This window comes from Pseudorca crassidens, chromosome 14 (assembly GCF_039906515.1).
Source record: "Pseudorca crassidens isolate mPseCra1 chromosome 14, mPseCra1.hap1, whole genome shotgun sequence".
Taxonomy (NCBI): Eukaryota; Metazoa; Chordata; class Mammalia; order Artiodactyla; family Delphinidae; genus Pseudorca; species Pseudorca crassidens.
In genome coordinates, this window is record NC_090309.1 from 67,796,527 (window position 1) to 67,813,590 (window position 17,064).

At 53.9% G+C, this 17,064-nt stretch overlaps 1 protein-coding gene across 4 annotated transcripts in view; it reads left to right on the forward strand.

Moving 5' to 3' along the window:
- The window catches only part of GALNT14 (polypeptide N-acetylgalactosaminyltransferase 14), a 223,771-nt gene extending 211,111 nt beyond the window's left edge, over window positions 1–12,660 (forward strand). For all 4 annotated transcript variants that reach the window (XM_067703338.1, XM_067703335.1, XM_067703336.1 and 1 more), the window contains 2 exons: window positions 10,746–10,865; window positions 12,081–12,660. In XM_067703338.1, coding sequence (XP_067559439.1) covers window positions 10,746–10,865; window positions 12,081–12,135 — 175 coding nt within the window. In that variant the 3' untranslated portion in view covers window positions 12,136–12,660. The remainder of the gene's footprint in view (window positions 1–10,745; window positions 10,866–12,080) is intronic.
- Window positions 12,661–17,064: the final 4,404 nt, after the last annotated feature.

A 17,064-nucleotide genomic window follows, 5' to 3' on the forward strand; every position in this document is an offset into this window, starting at 1 on the left:
TCACACAGAAGCATACACATACACACAAAAAGAGGAAAAGGGGAAAAAATAATAAATCTTGCTCTCAAAGTCCACCTCCTCAATTTGGGATGATTCGTTGTCTATTCAGTTAGTCCACAGAAGCAGGTACATCAAGTTGATTGTGGAGCTTTAATCCGCTGCTTCTGAGGCTGGTGGGAGAGATTTCCCTTTCTACTCTTTGTTCGCACAGCTCCCAGGGCTCAGCTTTGGATTTGGCCCCACCTCTGCGTGTAGGTCGCCGGAGGGCATCTGTTCTTCGCTCAGACAGGATGGGGTTAAAGGAGCCGCTGCTTCAGGGACTCTGGCTCCCTCAGGCCAGAGGGAGGGAGGAGTGCGGATGCGGGGCGAGCCTGTGGCGGCAGAGGCCGGTGGGACGTTGCAACAGCCTGAGGCACCCTGTGCGTTCTCCCGGGGAAGTTGTCTCTGGATCCCGGGACCCTGACAGTGGCGGGCTGCACAGGCTCTCCGGAAGAGGGGTGTGGATAGTGACCTGTGCTCGCACACTGGCTTCTTGGTGGCGGCAGCAGCAGCCTTAGCGTCTCATGCCTGTCTCTGGGGTCCGTGCTTTTAGCCGCGGCTCGCGGCCGTCTCTGGAGCTCCTTTAAGCAGCGCTCTTAATCCCCTTTCCTCGCGCACCAGAAAACAAAGAGGTAAGAAAAAGTCTCTTGCCTCTTAGGCAGGTCCAGACTTTTCCCCAGACTCCCTCCCGGCCAGCCGTGGCGCACTAACCCCCTGCAGGCTGTGTTCACGCCGCCAACCCCAGTTCTGTCCCTGCCTCAGACCAAAGCCCGAGCCTCAGCTCCCAGCCCCGCCCGCCCCGGCGGGTGAGCAGATAAGCCTCTCGGGCGGTGAGTGCCGGTTGGCCCTGATCCTCTGTGCGGGAGTCTCTCCGCTTTGTCCTCTGCACCCCTGTTGCTGTGCTCTCCTCCGCGGCCCCGAAGTTCCCCCACTCCGCCACCCGCAGTCTCCGCCCGCAAAGGGGCTTCTAGTGTGTGGAAACCTTTCCTCCTTCACGGCTCCCTCCCACTGGTGCAGGTCCCGTCCCTATTCTTTTGTCTCTGTTTATTCTGTTTTCTTTTGCCCTACCCAGGTACTTGGGGACTTTCTTGCCTTTTGGGAGGTCTGAGGTCTTCTGCCAGCATTCAGTAGGTGTTCTGTAGGAGTTGTTCCACATGTAGATGTATTTCTGATGTTATCTGTGGGGAGAAAGGTGATCTCCGCGTCTTACTATTCCGCCATCTTCCCCCTCTCCTCCTCTGTTTTCTTGATTCACAAATTCTGTATCTTCATCCATCCATGAATTCATTCATTTATTCATTCATTCACTCTACAAACATCTGTGTCCTCTGTTGACTGTGGAGATGCATAGGTGAAGGGCTAGGTTGCAGGCCACCATGGCCCCTCGAGGGATCTAATGCAAAAAGAAGCAAGTCAGCAGCCATTTTGATATAATCTCTCTCCTGGTGAGAGTTTGGTCCTCGGTGCTATAGAAGTGCAGAGAGATGATATCCAAATTCTATACAAGGATTGGGGAAGTCTTCCCAGAGGACCTGAAAATGAGCTGTATCCTGAGAGATGAGTAGAAATAGGCCAGGTCACGAAGGGAGGAAAGGGCAGGTGGGCAAATCCAGCATGTACCAAGGGCCGGGGCTGGGAGCCAGGATGCCTTTGAAAGGCTGCAGGGAGATTGTGGTCAGAGGGGTAGAATGGTGAGGGAGCAGCAAAGGTAAGACTGGAGAGGAGGGAAGAGGCGCGTCATGGCCCCTTTTCCCAGCTGAGGAGATTGACGTTTATCCTCAGGGGTAGGAGGCTGTGAGAGCCCAGGAGGTGGCTCCAGGATGGCGGGTTTACACTCAGACATCCCTGCCGGACTCTCCCTCTCAAACACAGGGTGATCTAGTGAGTCCACAACCACAGCAAACGCTTCGGAAACTCAAGCCAACAGATGGCTCCTAGTGCCTGTCAGGCTCCCCGGCCACCTCATCACGCCACTAATTCTCTCCTGTCCATCTTCCATGGCTTCTCTTTCTCCCACATCCCCCATTCCTGCAAATCCCGTCCCTTCTCCCCTCAGAATAGCTGCTCATGGCCCCAACATTCGCTTCTTCATGCCAGGTCAGCGGCCCTCAGCCTCGGCACTCTTGACGTTTGGGGCTGGGTCACTCTGTGGTAGGGCCCATCCTGTGTACTGTAGGCCGTCTAGCAGCATCCCTGGTCTCTGCCCACCAGGTGCCAGGAGCACCCCATACATACCAGTCATTGCCAGTCAAAGCTGTCTCCAGGCTTTACCAAATGCCCCTGGGGGACAGAACCACCCTGCTTGGGAACCACTGTGTTAGATGCTGGCCACAGCCTCCAGTAACATGTGCTCACCAAACCATTGTCCCCCATCTCCATGCAGCCTTCGATGGCTCCCCATTGTCCGCCACAGAAACCCACACTCTCAGCCTGGCATTTGAGGCGTCGCACCACCAGCCTCCAGCCTGCTGAGATCTTTTCCAAAAATAATCTCCGCTCCAGCAAGACACGGAAGCGGGCTGCCTGAGTCAGACAGGAAAAGGGGAAGGAGACAGAGGTGTCGGTTTCACTCTAGGTGTGGCAGCCTGGCTGAGAATGATACCACTTGTCAGTGGCGTTTTGTAGAATGTGTGAGTAGATAGCGCACGTCCCTGTCTTCTGAATCCACGTGTGGGCCCTGCTCATGGGGCGTCGCAAACAGCCAAAACGTTACCATCCCCTTTCCCTGAGACAGAAGTTTGCCGCATCTGTTTCCAGCAAAGTAGGGGTTTTTCTGGTACTTAATGTCTTTGGCTGCCTAAGGAAGGTGGCGGGGGGAGCCATGGAATCTCTGGGGCTCAGGGAGGGGCCACCCAATAGCCTGGCCCAGGGAGAAGCTGCCAGGCCTTTATTTGACTAGAGGAGAGTGGTACCTGTTCTGGCTGACGTCCCAGCGGAGTGCGAAAGGGGAGAGGAGAAAGCTGTCGCTGTGGGAAACTAAGGTTTAGCAGAGTAACAGGGTTCAAGTGAGCGAAGAGTTCTTTTGTAGAAAATCGTGCCAAGCTGTCACTCCTCTGTGCTCTGGAGAGAACAGTTGGGTGTGTGTGGCAGCAGTGCGAATTCAGGATATGGGAAGAACACAGGAGACAGGACGATGTTCAGTTCCCTTCAACAGATGACACCCACCGAGTGTGCACGGTGCCCTGGGCACCAGGCTGCATGCTGGGGTGCCGGGTGGGATTACGCCGGGTCAGACACAGCCCTCTGCTAGCGGGACGCGCGGCCAACGGCAGGCCTGGGCTGCCTGTCCAAGTATTCTGAAGGTGTTGAACCCACTGATAGAAATCCGCACAGCAATTTCAGCTAGACTCGTCCCCCAAGTGTGTGGGCGCGTGGGCGTGTGCATGTGTTTCTGGGCGTGTCCACGTGTGTGCGTGGAGTATATACCCTTGCAGGACTGACTTACACTACGTTTCGCATGCTTTCGGTGTCTGCTGCTCTTTCCTACGTAAACCACCCGTCCCGTCGTCCTCCTTCCCAGCGCCTCCTGCTAAGGTGATAACCCTCCCTTGCCTCTTCTCCCCTCTTGCATCTCTCAGCCTGTCCTGCCTCGTGGCCTGTCCAGAGAAGTTGCATCTGCCCCTCAGACCCCTTCGTGTGCCTCGTTCACCTTCTCTCCTGCCCCTACCTCTCTGTCTCTGAGAGGCCGCGTCAAGCCGATTAAGTGTTACTATTATCCTCGTTTTGCAGATAATGAACGTGAGACCTGGAGAGAATTCTCCAAGGTCATACCCTAGTAAGTGAGGATTTGGAAGTAAGGCAGGGTTTGGAAACCTGGCTCCACAGCTCTGCTCGAGCTACTGCTGCCGCTGGGGTCATGGCTCGTTCCGGGCCCTTTGATTCAGTTTAATCTCGGGAGACCCCTCCTCCAGGTCGTAAATATTAAAACAATAGATCAGCTCCTCCTTGACAGGAGATAGCTGGCAGGAGCTTCCTCCTCTCGGCCACTTCCCAGTGGCAGCCCCTGTGAGAAGGGAAACCAAGGTCACACCCCGTGTCGGGGGCCGGGGAGGGGGCAGACCAGAGAGTAGGCCCCTCCCCTGACACTGATGGGAACCGGGCAAGAGTATGAACGGAGGCCCACCCGCCGCGGACGCCACACCAGGCCAGGGGACACGCGTGGTGCTGGCTTCCAGCCTGGGCTGCCCCCCTTTACTTCCCACCCCACCTCTGTCCGCCACTGTGAACTCCCAGCCTGCATCTCCCTGCTTGGTCACTCCCCTCTCAAGGGTCCCCCTAGGGCCTGGGTGTGTGGACCTGGGACACAGTCCATCCTCTGGAACGGACCCAGGGGAGAGAGATCCACACAAGTCCCGAAATCAGGCTCAGGTTATTTGGGTGGTGGATTCCGGCGTCTTCAACACGTGGGGTGAAAGGGCAGCAGAGGATGGGGCTCGGGGGCCCTGAGCTCTGCTTCCAGCTGGCCACTGACTCTCCAGGTGGCGTGTCCCCGTGCACGTGGCTGTCCTCATTGTTGAAAGGAGACCGTCCAACCATGGCTGTCCTATGGCCCCAATGCTGGCTCACGACCCTGCTCCACCGCAGCCCCATCCACCCCTCACCCTCCCTCCCTTCCCTTTCTTTGGCTGGTTTGTCAACCTTGGGAACAAAATACCTAACCTGAGTGTGTATTCAAGATGGCAGCAACCTGATGCCTTGGGTAGAAAGGGAAATACATCATCAGTGTGTAAATGTGTGAAGCTGCAGAAGCCTTCTGGGTAGTAAGTTTCCTCTCAATTTTATTGGATTCCCTAGAAAAATACTTGTGAAAGATAGAAAGAAGACAGATGCACCAATCTCCCTGTATCCGCATTTAAAGAAAGGGAAAAAACATAAATGAAAAACTTTTTAGTGTGTCCTCCCACCTGGATCCCCAGCAGTTCAGGCTACTGGCTTGTGAAGGATGCGTGCAGGCCACTAGGTAGCCTGGGTGGGTGAGATGAAGATCAAAGCTCTTCCCCCAAACCCGGACTCACACTGGCACCTCTCGGTGAGTCTGCCAGTGGGACAGGTTGCCAGCGGTCACCTTCCCTGCCTGATACCACCCTTCCTCCCCGGCTTTCTCAGCACACCCTTGGGAATGGCCCCATCACGACTGCCTCTCCAGCATCTGTCCTGGGAGGCGAAGCAAAGGCAGTTTTCCAAAGGAGGATCTCCAGGGCCGTCTCTCCTCCTGTTGGCATCCTCCACTATCACAGCCAACGGGCGGAGGGTAACTGAGCACTTGCTCCCTGTTCAGCACCATACTGGACCCTCCGAGTACGGGGCTGCTGCAATCTGCATTTCAGAGCTGAGGGGACTGAGGCGCAGAGTTAAGTAACTCACCCAAGTTTATGGGGTTAAAAAACAAGCGAGCCAGGGTCTTAGCCCCGGCAGTCACTCCAGAGTCCAACAGCCTGGCCTAACACAATATGTACTGGGTGTATTCTTACAACTTGGGAGGAAAGGACACGATGGACTGGAAACAAAGATCCCCAAAGTGAGTCTAGTCCCAGTTGAAGGAGAGGAGCGTGTCTCAGAGCCGCCCCTGGTCAGAGGGCCCCCACCAGGGCACGGCTGAGCTCTGTCCCTGCAGGTGATGAAGGTCCCCCGCACGGCCAGTCAGTGCATCTGGGGGATCCCGCAGCCATGCAGGCGCATCAAGAGGTCGGCTGAACTAAAGGTTCGCTTGGACCCACTCGTTCATTCCCAGCATCTTGTCTGAAGCAGGCTTCAGGGTGTGTTCGATGGACGAGGGCAATGCCCAGTGTGGCCTACGAGGTTTGAGACCAGCCCGTGGCCCTGGACGCGCTTGGCTCAGATCCCGCCTCACCAGGGAGGTCCCGCATTCACAGTCAGCCCCAGGGTCTGCCCCTGGCATTGCCCAGAGCAACCACTGACCTCAGTCCGCCTTCCATCCAATCGTACCTACTTCCCAGGGTGGCTGTGAGGGTCACGTAGACAACGGAAGGTGAACAATCAAGAACAGAAGCGTCCCTCGACACCGAGTTACTTTGGCCGTCTAACCACAGCACAGCCGGCAGGGCTGCCTCCCATCCACTGTTTCTTCTCCGTTGTTTACTCTTCCCCACACGGGAGAATTTTTGAACAGGGAACTCACCACCAGCAGAAAATGATGTATGCTTCTGCCTTAAGGAAAACACAGCCCCCTAACGTCTGTCCACATGGCAATGTTTCTCTGTCCTCATCCAACCACTCCTTCCCATGTGTTGGAAAAAGATGGTTCACGGAGACTCTCCTCCAGGGGCTGGGCAGTGGGCTGAGTGCTCCACGAACATCTGCTTGTTTCAGCTTCACAATAACCCCCACTTCACAGATGGGGGTTTCACAGCAGGCTTAGAGGAGGGACCAAGGCTACCCAGGTCATATGCTAGTAGCGCCAGAGCAGGGTTCAGACACGGCCCTGCCGCCTCCAGATACCAAGCTCTTAAGACTAGGCTAGGTAATGAGAATTTATTGCTCAGTGCTCTGTGGTGACCTAAATGGGAAGCAAACCCAAAAAAGAGGGGATATGTGTTTACAGATAGCTGATTCACTTTGCTGTACAGCAGAAACTAACACAACATTGTAAAGCAACTATATCCAACAAAAACTAAAAAAAAAAAAGGCTAGGCTAGGGTTTCTCAACCTCAGCACAGTTGGCATTAGTACCAGGTAATTCTTTGTTGCAGGGACTGTCTGTGCATTGTAGAATGTTTAGCAACATCCCTGACCACACCCACTAGGTGTCAGTAACAGCCCCGACCTAGTCATAATAGTCAAAAAATGCCTCCAGACACTGCCAGCTGTCCCCTGGGTAGGTGGCTAGGGGCAAAAGCACCCCAGCTGGAAAGCAGTGCCCTTGCCTACTGGCGGTGGCTCTGGACCATTCTAAGATCAGCCCCTGGGCTTGGGCCCCAGCTTAGCTTCATGCCTGCTCCCTTCAGAACTTTACTCCTTCAGGTATCTCCTCTGAAGAAAATCTTTCCTCTCTGCTTCTCCAGCCAATGCAGGACAGTAAGCCCCAGGCTAGCTGCCGTGGCCAGGTGAGCATTTACTAGCGAGAAGTCTCCTCCCCCAGTGACGGGTCACTCCTGTCTCCCACCCACACTGGCAGCTCCAGAGACTTCCTCCGAGCACAGAAGGCCTTCAGGCTGTCCGGCCTGGACCATCCCCTCCCCAGCATCAGTTCCCCTCTTCCAGGGCAGCAGCAAAGAGGCTGGAGGGCCAGGAATGGACTGCCTCCTCCTCAACCCCTTACCAGCCCGTCCCAGAGGGGCGAGGCATCCCACACCACCTCCAGGATGGCCTCTGGGTTAGCTTCCATGGATATGGCCTTGTCTGTGTGCATTGGGTTGAAGGCTGTGACTTTGCCAGTCCCTGAAATGGAGCCGTCAGTGCTCACCGATCGAGACCAGGCCAACCTGAGCAACCACTGCCGCCTTCTTGAATTCATTTCTGACTCTGAGATTCATTTAATAAACCCATTCATCACCGACCATTCTGCAAAGCCTGACAGGCCGCAGAATAGGAATCGGAAAACCTCTCCTTGCTTCCTTCCCCACCTGCTCCCATGTTCTGCTTCCCCCTTAACTCTCTTCTCTTGCATATGTGTGGCCACAGAGCTGCGTCCCTCTGGGGAATTGCGAGGCTGAATTATTTCGATGCCAGTAAAGCACCAGCTAATGCAAAGTCCACATAGCATGAGGGCTTCAATACCTGTCTGTGCCTGTGCACGTTCTCCCCCGGGCGTCTCGAGGTGGTTTCCTCAGAGCCCCCAGGGTACCATATACATTCCTTCCTGGAAGGCATTTGTGGATGGGGTGTCTCAGAGTTAAAAGGACCACCACTCCCCACCCTACCCCACACCATCCTCAGCACTTCTGGTTTTTGAAGCCCCTAAGGATATTCAAAAAGAAGTGCCCAGGGCTGCCCTGGTGGCGCAGTGGTTGAGAGTCCGCCTGCCGATGCAGGGGACGCGGGTTCGTGCCCTGGTCCGGGAAGATCCCACGTGCCGCGGAGCGGCTGGGCCCGTGAGCCATGGCCGCTGAGCCTGCGCGTCCGGAGCCTGTGCTCCACAACAGGAGAGGCCACAATAGTGAGAGGCCCGCGTATCACAAAAAAAAAAAAAAAGTGCCTAAATGGGCTACCAGAAATTGTGGTATATTTTAAGTTTTTATATTTAATCAATTAATGCTTTTAACATAAAAAACACAAAGCTAGTGTATTGTAGTGATCGTAAGATAATTACGGGGTTTATTTTTAAGATGCTAATTCATGGTTCACTGCAAGCTGTGTGGTCGGGTAGTGGGACGGAGTGATGAGTCTCATCTTCTTTCCATGTCGGTGACTGTGTGTTTATCCTCATTTCCAGGCAATGCAGAAGTCTAACATTGAGGCCAGTGGTACGGTGGGCCTGGGCAAATGGCCCCCTGGCAGCCCTGCCCTTGTACCTGGGCCCTGCTCTCCCCCCGCACCACAGGCCAAGGAATTCTCAGGGCTCACGCCTAGGACCTGTGTCCGCCTTCTGCATTACACTCCCCAAATGTGTAGGACCCCAGAATCCGCCCTAATGACCCGAGCCTGATTTCGGGACTTGTGTGGATCTCTCTCCCCTGGGTCCGTTCCAGAGGATGGACTGTGTCCCAGGTCCACACACCCAGGCCCTAGGGGGACCCTTGAGAGGGGAGTGACCAAGCAGGGAGATGCAGGCTGGGAGTTCACAGTGGCGGACAGAGGTGGGGTGGGAAGTAAAGGGGGGCAGCCCAGGCTGGAAGCCAGCGCCACGCGTGTCCCCTGGCCTGGTGTGGCGTCCGCGGCGGGTGGGCCTCCGTTCATACTCTTGCCCGGTTCCCATCAGTGTCAGGGGAGGGGCCTACTCTCTGGTCTGCCCCCTCCCCGGCCCCCGACACGGGGTGTGACCTTGGTTTCCCTTCTCACAGGGGCTGCCACTGGGAAGTGGCCGAGAGGAGGAAGCTCCTGCCAGCTATCTCCTGTCAAGGAGGAGCTGATCTATTGTTTTAATATTTACGACCTGGAGGAGGGGTCTCCCGAGATTAAACTGAATCAAAGGGCCCGGAACGAGCCATGACCCCAGCGGCAGCAGTAGCTCGAGCAGAGCTGTTGGGGAGAGTGGGTGTTGGGGCCACTTTGTGTACCTGACTTAGGATAACCTCTCTGAGCCTTACCTTCCTCATCTGTAAAAGGGAAATAATGACAACACCTACCTAATTGGAGTCTTGTGATTAAGTTAACATGTATAAAGCTCCCAGAACAGTGCCTGGCACATAGTAGGTGCTCAAGAAATGTGAGCCTCTATTAGCCATCTTGTCATCGTTCCGACGTTACCTCCATGTATACAGGCGTCTTTCCCTTGCAGCTTACCCTGGAGGAAGGCAAATGGTTTGCGTAGCATGGTTATGTTCACAAGGCCAGAGAGTACATTTCCTAACGTTTTATTATTTAAAAAAAAGAAAAACTGAATAGATACAGAAATCGAACTCAGTGGAAGAGTATGAAGAACCCCCGTGTACCCATCCCCAGGCTTCAGGAATTCTCAACTCACAGCCAGTCTTTGTTTGTCTCTATTTCCATCCACTCCCCAGGGAGTACTTTCTGGTCTAGGTCGTCTCTCGACACCAAGTGGCCTGGTGCAGGGACAGAAGGTCCACTGGACGGTAAGGGTGTCGTGGAAGAGGAGAGGTACAGCCCTTAAAGGGGTCCTCTCTGCAGCTCCCCTCGGGGCATCCGATTCACAAGTCTTCGTTGCCCCATGATAAGACAAAGGACAGATGTTATCCCTGTTTTACAACCTAGGAAAAACCTCTTGAAGGTTCACGTTTGACAACTATTATGCCAGCATTTCCGCCCCTGAACGAAGAGCTGGGCGGTGGCCCGGGCTGCTTCAGCAGTTGGTTGCTCTCTGGTCTCTGGCGCTTGAAGGAAACATTCCTCCTTCCTCGTAATGAACCTCACCGAATGCCCCGTTCCCTTCGCCTCCGTCAGAACTCTGCATGTCCATCCGATTCCTTAGCTGCTCCCCATGCAGGAGGTCCAGGGCCAAGTGCTCTGTTCTCCTGGAGTGCTGGCGTGCATGCGCCCTCTTGGAATGATTTTATTTCTCACAACTTCCTTCTTTCCTTCCTTCTCCTCTCCCACCCCCTCCTCATTCCCTTAGCCCCTCCATCTGCCTCTTGTCACAACTCTCACGTTCTCAGGGTGCCAATTTGGACTCCTTTTCAAAGAAGGGACATTCTAAAGACAGCTGGGAGGATGGGGGGGTGTGACCTGCCGGGTAGCTATGTGAAATGTCAAGTGTGGGGAACAGACACCGATCCAAACGGAGAAACTGGAGACCATGCAGTTCGGCCGGGGTGTCCTTCAGTCTCCTGCCCAAAGCCCAGAATTGGTCCTTGCCTCTCAGAGGCAGCCTGCATGCCCCAGGCCAGTCCCCTTCTTGGGAGAGGGGCGGGGACTTCGCCGAGGGTGTGACCCAAGAATCTCTGGCTCTTGAGTAGCATTTTCCCAGATCACCTGTTGACAGTCGATTCCCGCTAGGACCGCCCCCCCGCCCCGCCCAGTGCTTCGTACCAAGCTGCGCTAATTGTCACACGTAGGCACAGTAGTATCCCAACAGGGGTGGCTTCCAAGCATCCTGAGGTGACCCTTTCTGGCCTCTTCCCCTCCAGATCTGGGCCTTCACATACACCCAGCAGATCCTCCAGGAGGAGCTGTGCCTGTCAGTCATCACCTTGTTCCCTGGCGCCCCGGTGGTTCTTGTCCTTTGCAAGAATGGAGATGACAGACAGGTAAGTGCTCAGCGCGTCTGCCCTGGGACGTGGCCGCCGGTGTAGGTCTAAGTCTCGTGTGCAGGAAAAGAGAGAAGCTTCAGAGGAGGAAGGGTTGATAAGGAAGAGGTCCTCTGGTTAGGAGAGGGAGGGAGGGGCCTCTGATACCATCTGTGGTGCCCACAGCAGCGATGCGCTGCCGTGTGAAAGCCTATTGACCGCGCTATACCTCAGCTTGCGTGTGTATCTTGTACTGCCCTGTCTTGCTCCGACGCCCACCCAGGATCCCAGAGCAGGAGCATACTGGGACAGAGCCTGCGGGGCCACAAGGATGAACAAGACTCGAACCTCTGCCTTCGGGGGCCTTGGCCTCTGGCAGGACGTCCAGCAAAGTTCATAGCACTCTGGATGTACCTTGTGCCTAGTTTCTCTGGCGGCACAGTGTTGGCTCCACTCAGTTTCCTGCCAACTGGGTCCTGGTGTTAGAGAGACCGAGATTCAAATATCCATTTTCACGGCTCACTGGCTGTGTGACCCTTGGCAGGTTACTGGACCTCTCTGAGCTTCAGTTTCCTCCTCTATGAAATGAGGTTGATGATGCCCACCACACAGGGTAGCTGTTTAGAGCAATTCACTGAGATGATCTGTGATACCTGGTCAGTGGTAGCTCCCCAACACGTGTCCATCCCCTCCCTCCTTGTCCAGTGAGATGAAGTCTGGGAAGCAGCAGCACGAGACCCCCTCTCTACTTGGGCCCCTCGTGTGCTGAAGCACTTTGGAGGAGCAGAGGTTCGGCTTCAGGTGCTGCCCAGGAGCCCCTCCCCGCTGCTGCCTCGCCATCCCCCCCTCCTCATTCTCACCCACTTCTTCATGACGGTGCAGATACCGAGCGTGGATCATTTCTTTAGCTGCTCCTGTGACTAACTCGCTTTACATTTTCTGGCCTATGGCTTGGAAAGTTATTGCCTTCTAATGAGTTTTCCTAGCAAACATATTGATTTCGCTTTTACTTTTTCTAATCCGATAAAAAAAAAAAAGAAAACCAACAACAATACCTGGCAAGGCAATTAGTTGCAGTTTTCTTCCTCCATGAGACCATGAAGTCAAGTCTCTGGATGACCCTAGCCATGTGGTGTCAACATTTCTGATTATGCTGGAACTCCCAATACTATTGCTAGGACCCAGGACCTTAGCCAGAGAATTCTGGTTCATCCTCTCCCCTCTCCATCTTCCCAGCAATGGACCAAGACTGGTTCCCGCATCGAGCATGTGGCATCCCACCTCTGCCTAGACACAGACATGTTTGGCGATGGCACTGAGAACGGCAGGGAGATCGTTGTCAATCCGTGTGAGTCCTCACTTATGAGCCAGCACTGGGACCTGGTGAGCTCTTGAAGATCCGTGTCGGAACCGGCGGGGGGCCGTGGGGTGGTGCTTCCCCGGATGAGAATCGCACTGGAAACCAGGCTGCAGGCAGCCCCGAACTACTGCAGAAGCCCTGAATGGGGAGGCGAAGGCAGAGCCCCCCCCCCCAGGACAGGAACGGCTGTCAGGGAGGATGCAGGAAGAGACTGCAAGCCAAGAGCAACTCAGAGACAGATCCCCGTGTTCTCAAGGCCGTTAAGTTCCAGTCCTGGCTGGGTCTGCCCCTGCACGGTACCTGGAGGCAGAGATCCGATGGGAAGTGTTGATGTGGTTCCCTGTCTTAACGAAAGAGGCCAGAGAGAGCAGCCTTCGTCGTCACTAGGCCAGGACTCGACTGAGAGACGAAGGGCGGAGGTGCTTTTCAAAACAAATAAAGGAACCGTGGAAGTTCTGTCTGTGTCTCTCCTCCTTTGTTTCCACTTGGGTTAGCTCAGAGCTAGGCTGAGTTCTCCTTTGAGTCGGGGTGGGCAGGTGGTGGGGCCTTGTTGGGGGTGGAAAAAGAGGACGGAGAGATGGGAAACCTGCCCTCTGATCCTGAGCTGCCGCTGGCAGGCAGTGCCACCTGGAGAGGACACGTACCTTCTCTGGCCCTTCATCTCCTGTTACATCAAGTGGGGGAGGCGAAGGACAGCAGTGTTTCCTACCTAGGGATACACTGTCTCACCTGGGGAAACTGCAACAATTCAGCAGCCCTAGGGTCTACCTGTGGGGATCCCACTGCAGTAGGTCCAGGGCAGGGTCCAGGCTCCTCCCTGGTTGGAATCACTGCTCTAGGCGTCTCTGTGGGCCCTGATGGCTTTATAGTCTGTGGCCATCGGTGTGGGAGTTTCTTCCTCTAACAAATCCCCAGTGTGTTCTGGGAATTGGGTATGGTGGTTGTACATTCTTAGTAACTAGGCTTTAAGAAAAGAACCGACCCATGTTGTTTAAAAGTTCCCGGAATTGCCTGTACATTCTCGGCCAAGGTAAGTTCACCACGTGCTGATTAGTAATGGTTTTAGCTATCTATCGCCGAGAAACAAATGACCCCAAAACTTAGCAGCTTAAAGCAACACACATCTCTGGCCGCACAGTTTCTATGGGGCGTAGCCTCCCCGGGTCCCCTGCTTCAGGGTGACTTGAAAGTTTGCAGTCAAGGTGTGGCCGTGGTTGTGGGTAGGACGTGGCTCTTCGCTCTTGGCCAGAAGCTGCCCTCAGTTCCTTGCCACGTCGGCCTCTCTAACCCAGCCACCAGCCAAGCAAGCCAGGAAGGCAAGAGTACCAGCAAGACGGAAGTCACAGTCCTTTCCAACCTCGTCTCACCAGTTACTGCCCATCGCTTTTGCCACATTCTATTTGAGAGAAGTGAGCCGCTAGGCCCAGCCACACTCAAGGGGAGAGGATTACACAGGAGAGCTGGTACCAGGAGGTGGGGGCCATTTGGATCCACTTCGGAATCCATCTCCCATCTTATACCCCGAACGGGTGTCTGTCTCCCCTTCATCCAGAAAGCCTTCCGTGATGCCCGTTGTTCAAGCTCATCATTAAAACTCCATGACTGTGGACTACTGCAGACGTGGAGAGTGAAGGGCTGTGTGCAGATCCGGCATGTCCTCGGCTGGATTTGTTTATGCAGTCCTCCTGTTGCCTTCTTTAGTTACGATTTGACTGCTCTGTGGGGCTGGCTACGCCCCACTGTGGAAAGGCGAGGAGGCCATGTGATAAAGACACCTATAGAAGAAGATGTTCTGTTGGCTGCTCAAGCTACAGGGCCACCGGGTTTAAACCAGTTTTGCAGAGAAGAAAGCACAGTTTCACCAGCGCCCTCTCCCCTAAATAGGGGAAACAGATTCTGCACTGAAATAACTAAAGGAGCTGGTATTGTCCCCATCTGTGTCCTTGTCTCCCTCTGTAGCTGTGCCTGTCTGGGAGTTCCCCGGTGGCAGGAAAGCTGGCTCGTGACTTACTTTAGCCCCAGCGCTGAGTCAGGCACATCAAGCTCTCAGTGAATATTTTCCTCCAGGTGTGATTGGAAACACGACTCCTTGTCCAAGAGGAAGGGACATTGCTCCTTTTACTCCCCCTGTAAAGTCACAGAGTGTAGGTGGCCATAGGTCTCTGTTGAATACCCATGGAAATGGGGAAACAGGAACGGAGGCCTCTGCCCCAGAGGGACAAACATTTTATTTTTTAATCTCAGCTGCTTAGATGTGGCAGAAAAGCTAAGGCTCGGGGATCCCACTGACCTTCCTCTTACTAGTGAAAGAAGCTGGGACGGTAACAAAGACTCTGTGAAGGACGTGGGGGGGTAGTTTGCTAATGGAGACACCAAAGGTTCACATTTGAGCTGCAGGGTATGTATCTTACGACCTCCTTAGTGGAAAGCAGAACTTAAAAACTGATGCCAGGGCTTCCCTGGTGGCGCAGTGGTTGAGAGTCCGCCTGCCGATGCAGGGGATGCGGGTTCGTGCCCCGGTCCGGGAAGATGCCGCAGAGCGGCTGGACCTGTGAGCCATGGCCGCTGAGCCTGCGCGTCCGGAGCCTGTGCTCCGCAACGGGAGAGGCCGCAACAGTGAGAGGCCCGTGTACCGCAAAAAAAAAAAAAAAAAGCCAATACGGATCCCTATAACTGTGTAGGGTTATCCAAATACCCTCTCTTCAGTAAGTGGATGGTGATGGAGCCAAAGCAAGAGTAATTTGTGATTTAAAAGCAAGAATAGCAGCAGTTCCAAAGCTCCACCGATTCAAGGCAAAGCTGATGATACCTGGGTGGGATGGCAGCCTGCCCCAGTCTGAGATTCCTGTGTCCTGCAATTATGCAGCGGAGCAAGGGTGGCCAAGCTTTGCCGGGCAGTAAGGTCTTTTAGTGGGTGCTGAATTAGAGTCCTTGGTCAACTCTGATCGTTCAGTTTGAATGCCAGAGTTCAGGAACCTGGAACGCCTCACTGTGTAGGCCAGCAGTATTGTGGGTGAAAGTGAAAGTGAAAGTTTGTCAATGCCATCAGCATATGAAAGCAGAAAAGGACCGACTCTCTTCATATCTTATGGGCTAGCAAGATAGAGACCCCAAACCCAGCTTGGGGAGTCACCACTCTGGAGCAGTCTCATCACACTGCCGGGCGAGAAGGTGGCCAGGTGTGGCAGAAACGCCTCACCAGTGGTTGCCTCTGGCTAGTGCGAACAGACCTGAGCGATGTGGGCTCCTAGGTCTCTAAATGGTGTGGTGTGTGAATTAAACGAAAGGGAATTTGTACATGCGTTGTATACATTTATGAACTGGAAAGAAGAGAGACGGGCTTCAGGCACTCTCCAGTGACTGGATTAGAGTGGGAGGGATGACGGTGTTGAGTGGATGGGCAGAAATGGGAGTTTTTCAGTAGTTCTGGAGTCAGCGTAGGTGGCCACGCTGGGTGCCACATTGACGCTGAGACTCACTCTCTCGGCAGTTTCTTTTCTTATGTACTGTGTAATTTCTCTGTGTGAGCTCATCTTCAGCAGGAGTTATTGCCTCTGGGCTGTGGAAGCATGCCTCAGGGAAGGTTCAAGTTTGCCTCTGTTGGGTTCCATTGAGTTCAAACCAGTGTGTACACTGATTTTTCCAATTGTAGTTTCCACACTGTGAAAGTTCAGTGAATTTGGACCCCACATCTGTGCTTGGCACCCTCTTGGATTTTGATCCTTTGCAGATTATCTTTCCTCTACCCAGATTGTTGTCCTGCTGCCATGCCAGCTGGTAGGTGGGGTTTGTTTAGCCCTTCTGAGCACCCACTTAAGTGTAGGGTCCCATTTCTGGCCCCAGCCACTCATGAAGCTGTGGTCTTCATATCTGCCTCCACTGGGGTGTTGAAACCCCAATCCTGATTGCACAGATATCTGGCTTTCACTCCCTTTCAGCTCTCATTCACCATGCTGGCTTTGAATTCCCACTCATTTTTGGAATCTGGAATTTCTCTTTCCTTCCTTTCAAATGCAGCTGTGATTTCAAATTGTTTTATTGAATTTTATCCAATATTTATAGGTGTTTGTGGAAGGGGGCTTTCCTGTGTCAGCTCAGACCAAAATTCCTTAGTGCTATAATTAGCTGTCACCACTGTCTTTCCCACTGGCTCTGGGACCATGTGTTAGCGTAGACCCTCAATAAATTTCTGTGAGTGAGTGAGAGAATAAGCCCATGATTCTTCAGTACTACTTCCTAATTACCTCCTGGCTATAGCCACCAGACATTAGAGTTTTAAAAAGATAGCAAAGGCAGAAATGGAGGACCGAGAAGACGAATTTATAACAATGAAACCTCGTTATAATACACAAAGATTTAGGGATCATGCATATTTTATCTCATAATGATGGAGATTAATACTGAAAGCACTAACTAGAAAGAACTATCAGTAATGGAAATCTTTAATACTACAATAGAGCCTGGCAAGGGAGAGTCTGTTCTCATAAACTGCGGGGGATGGAGATGGGAGGGTAAGTGGGAAGCACTCACATCTCCCCTGCAAGTATCTCAGGCATATTCGCCGGCATCTGGTGATCTGAGTCCTGGCCAGCCTTCAAGGAGAGGCTCACCTTCTACCTGTGCTCCATCATACTTTACCTGCAGCGCAGTTACGCCTCCTCCGTTCCCCAACCCCACACACTGCGCTCCTGGGGAGACAGTGCCCTGACCTGTCGGGTCCCTTGGCACGTGACAGCACCTGGGGCAGCATCTGGCACGCAGAGGAGCACAGCGAAGGGTTGCATGAGAGGTCTGGCAGCCGTGCACAGGTGGTGGCCTCTGGCGCATCACCCACGGTAGGCGGGAGCCTCTTCACCCCAG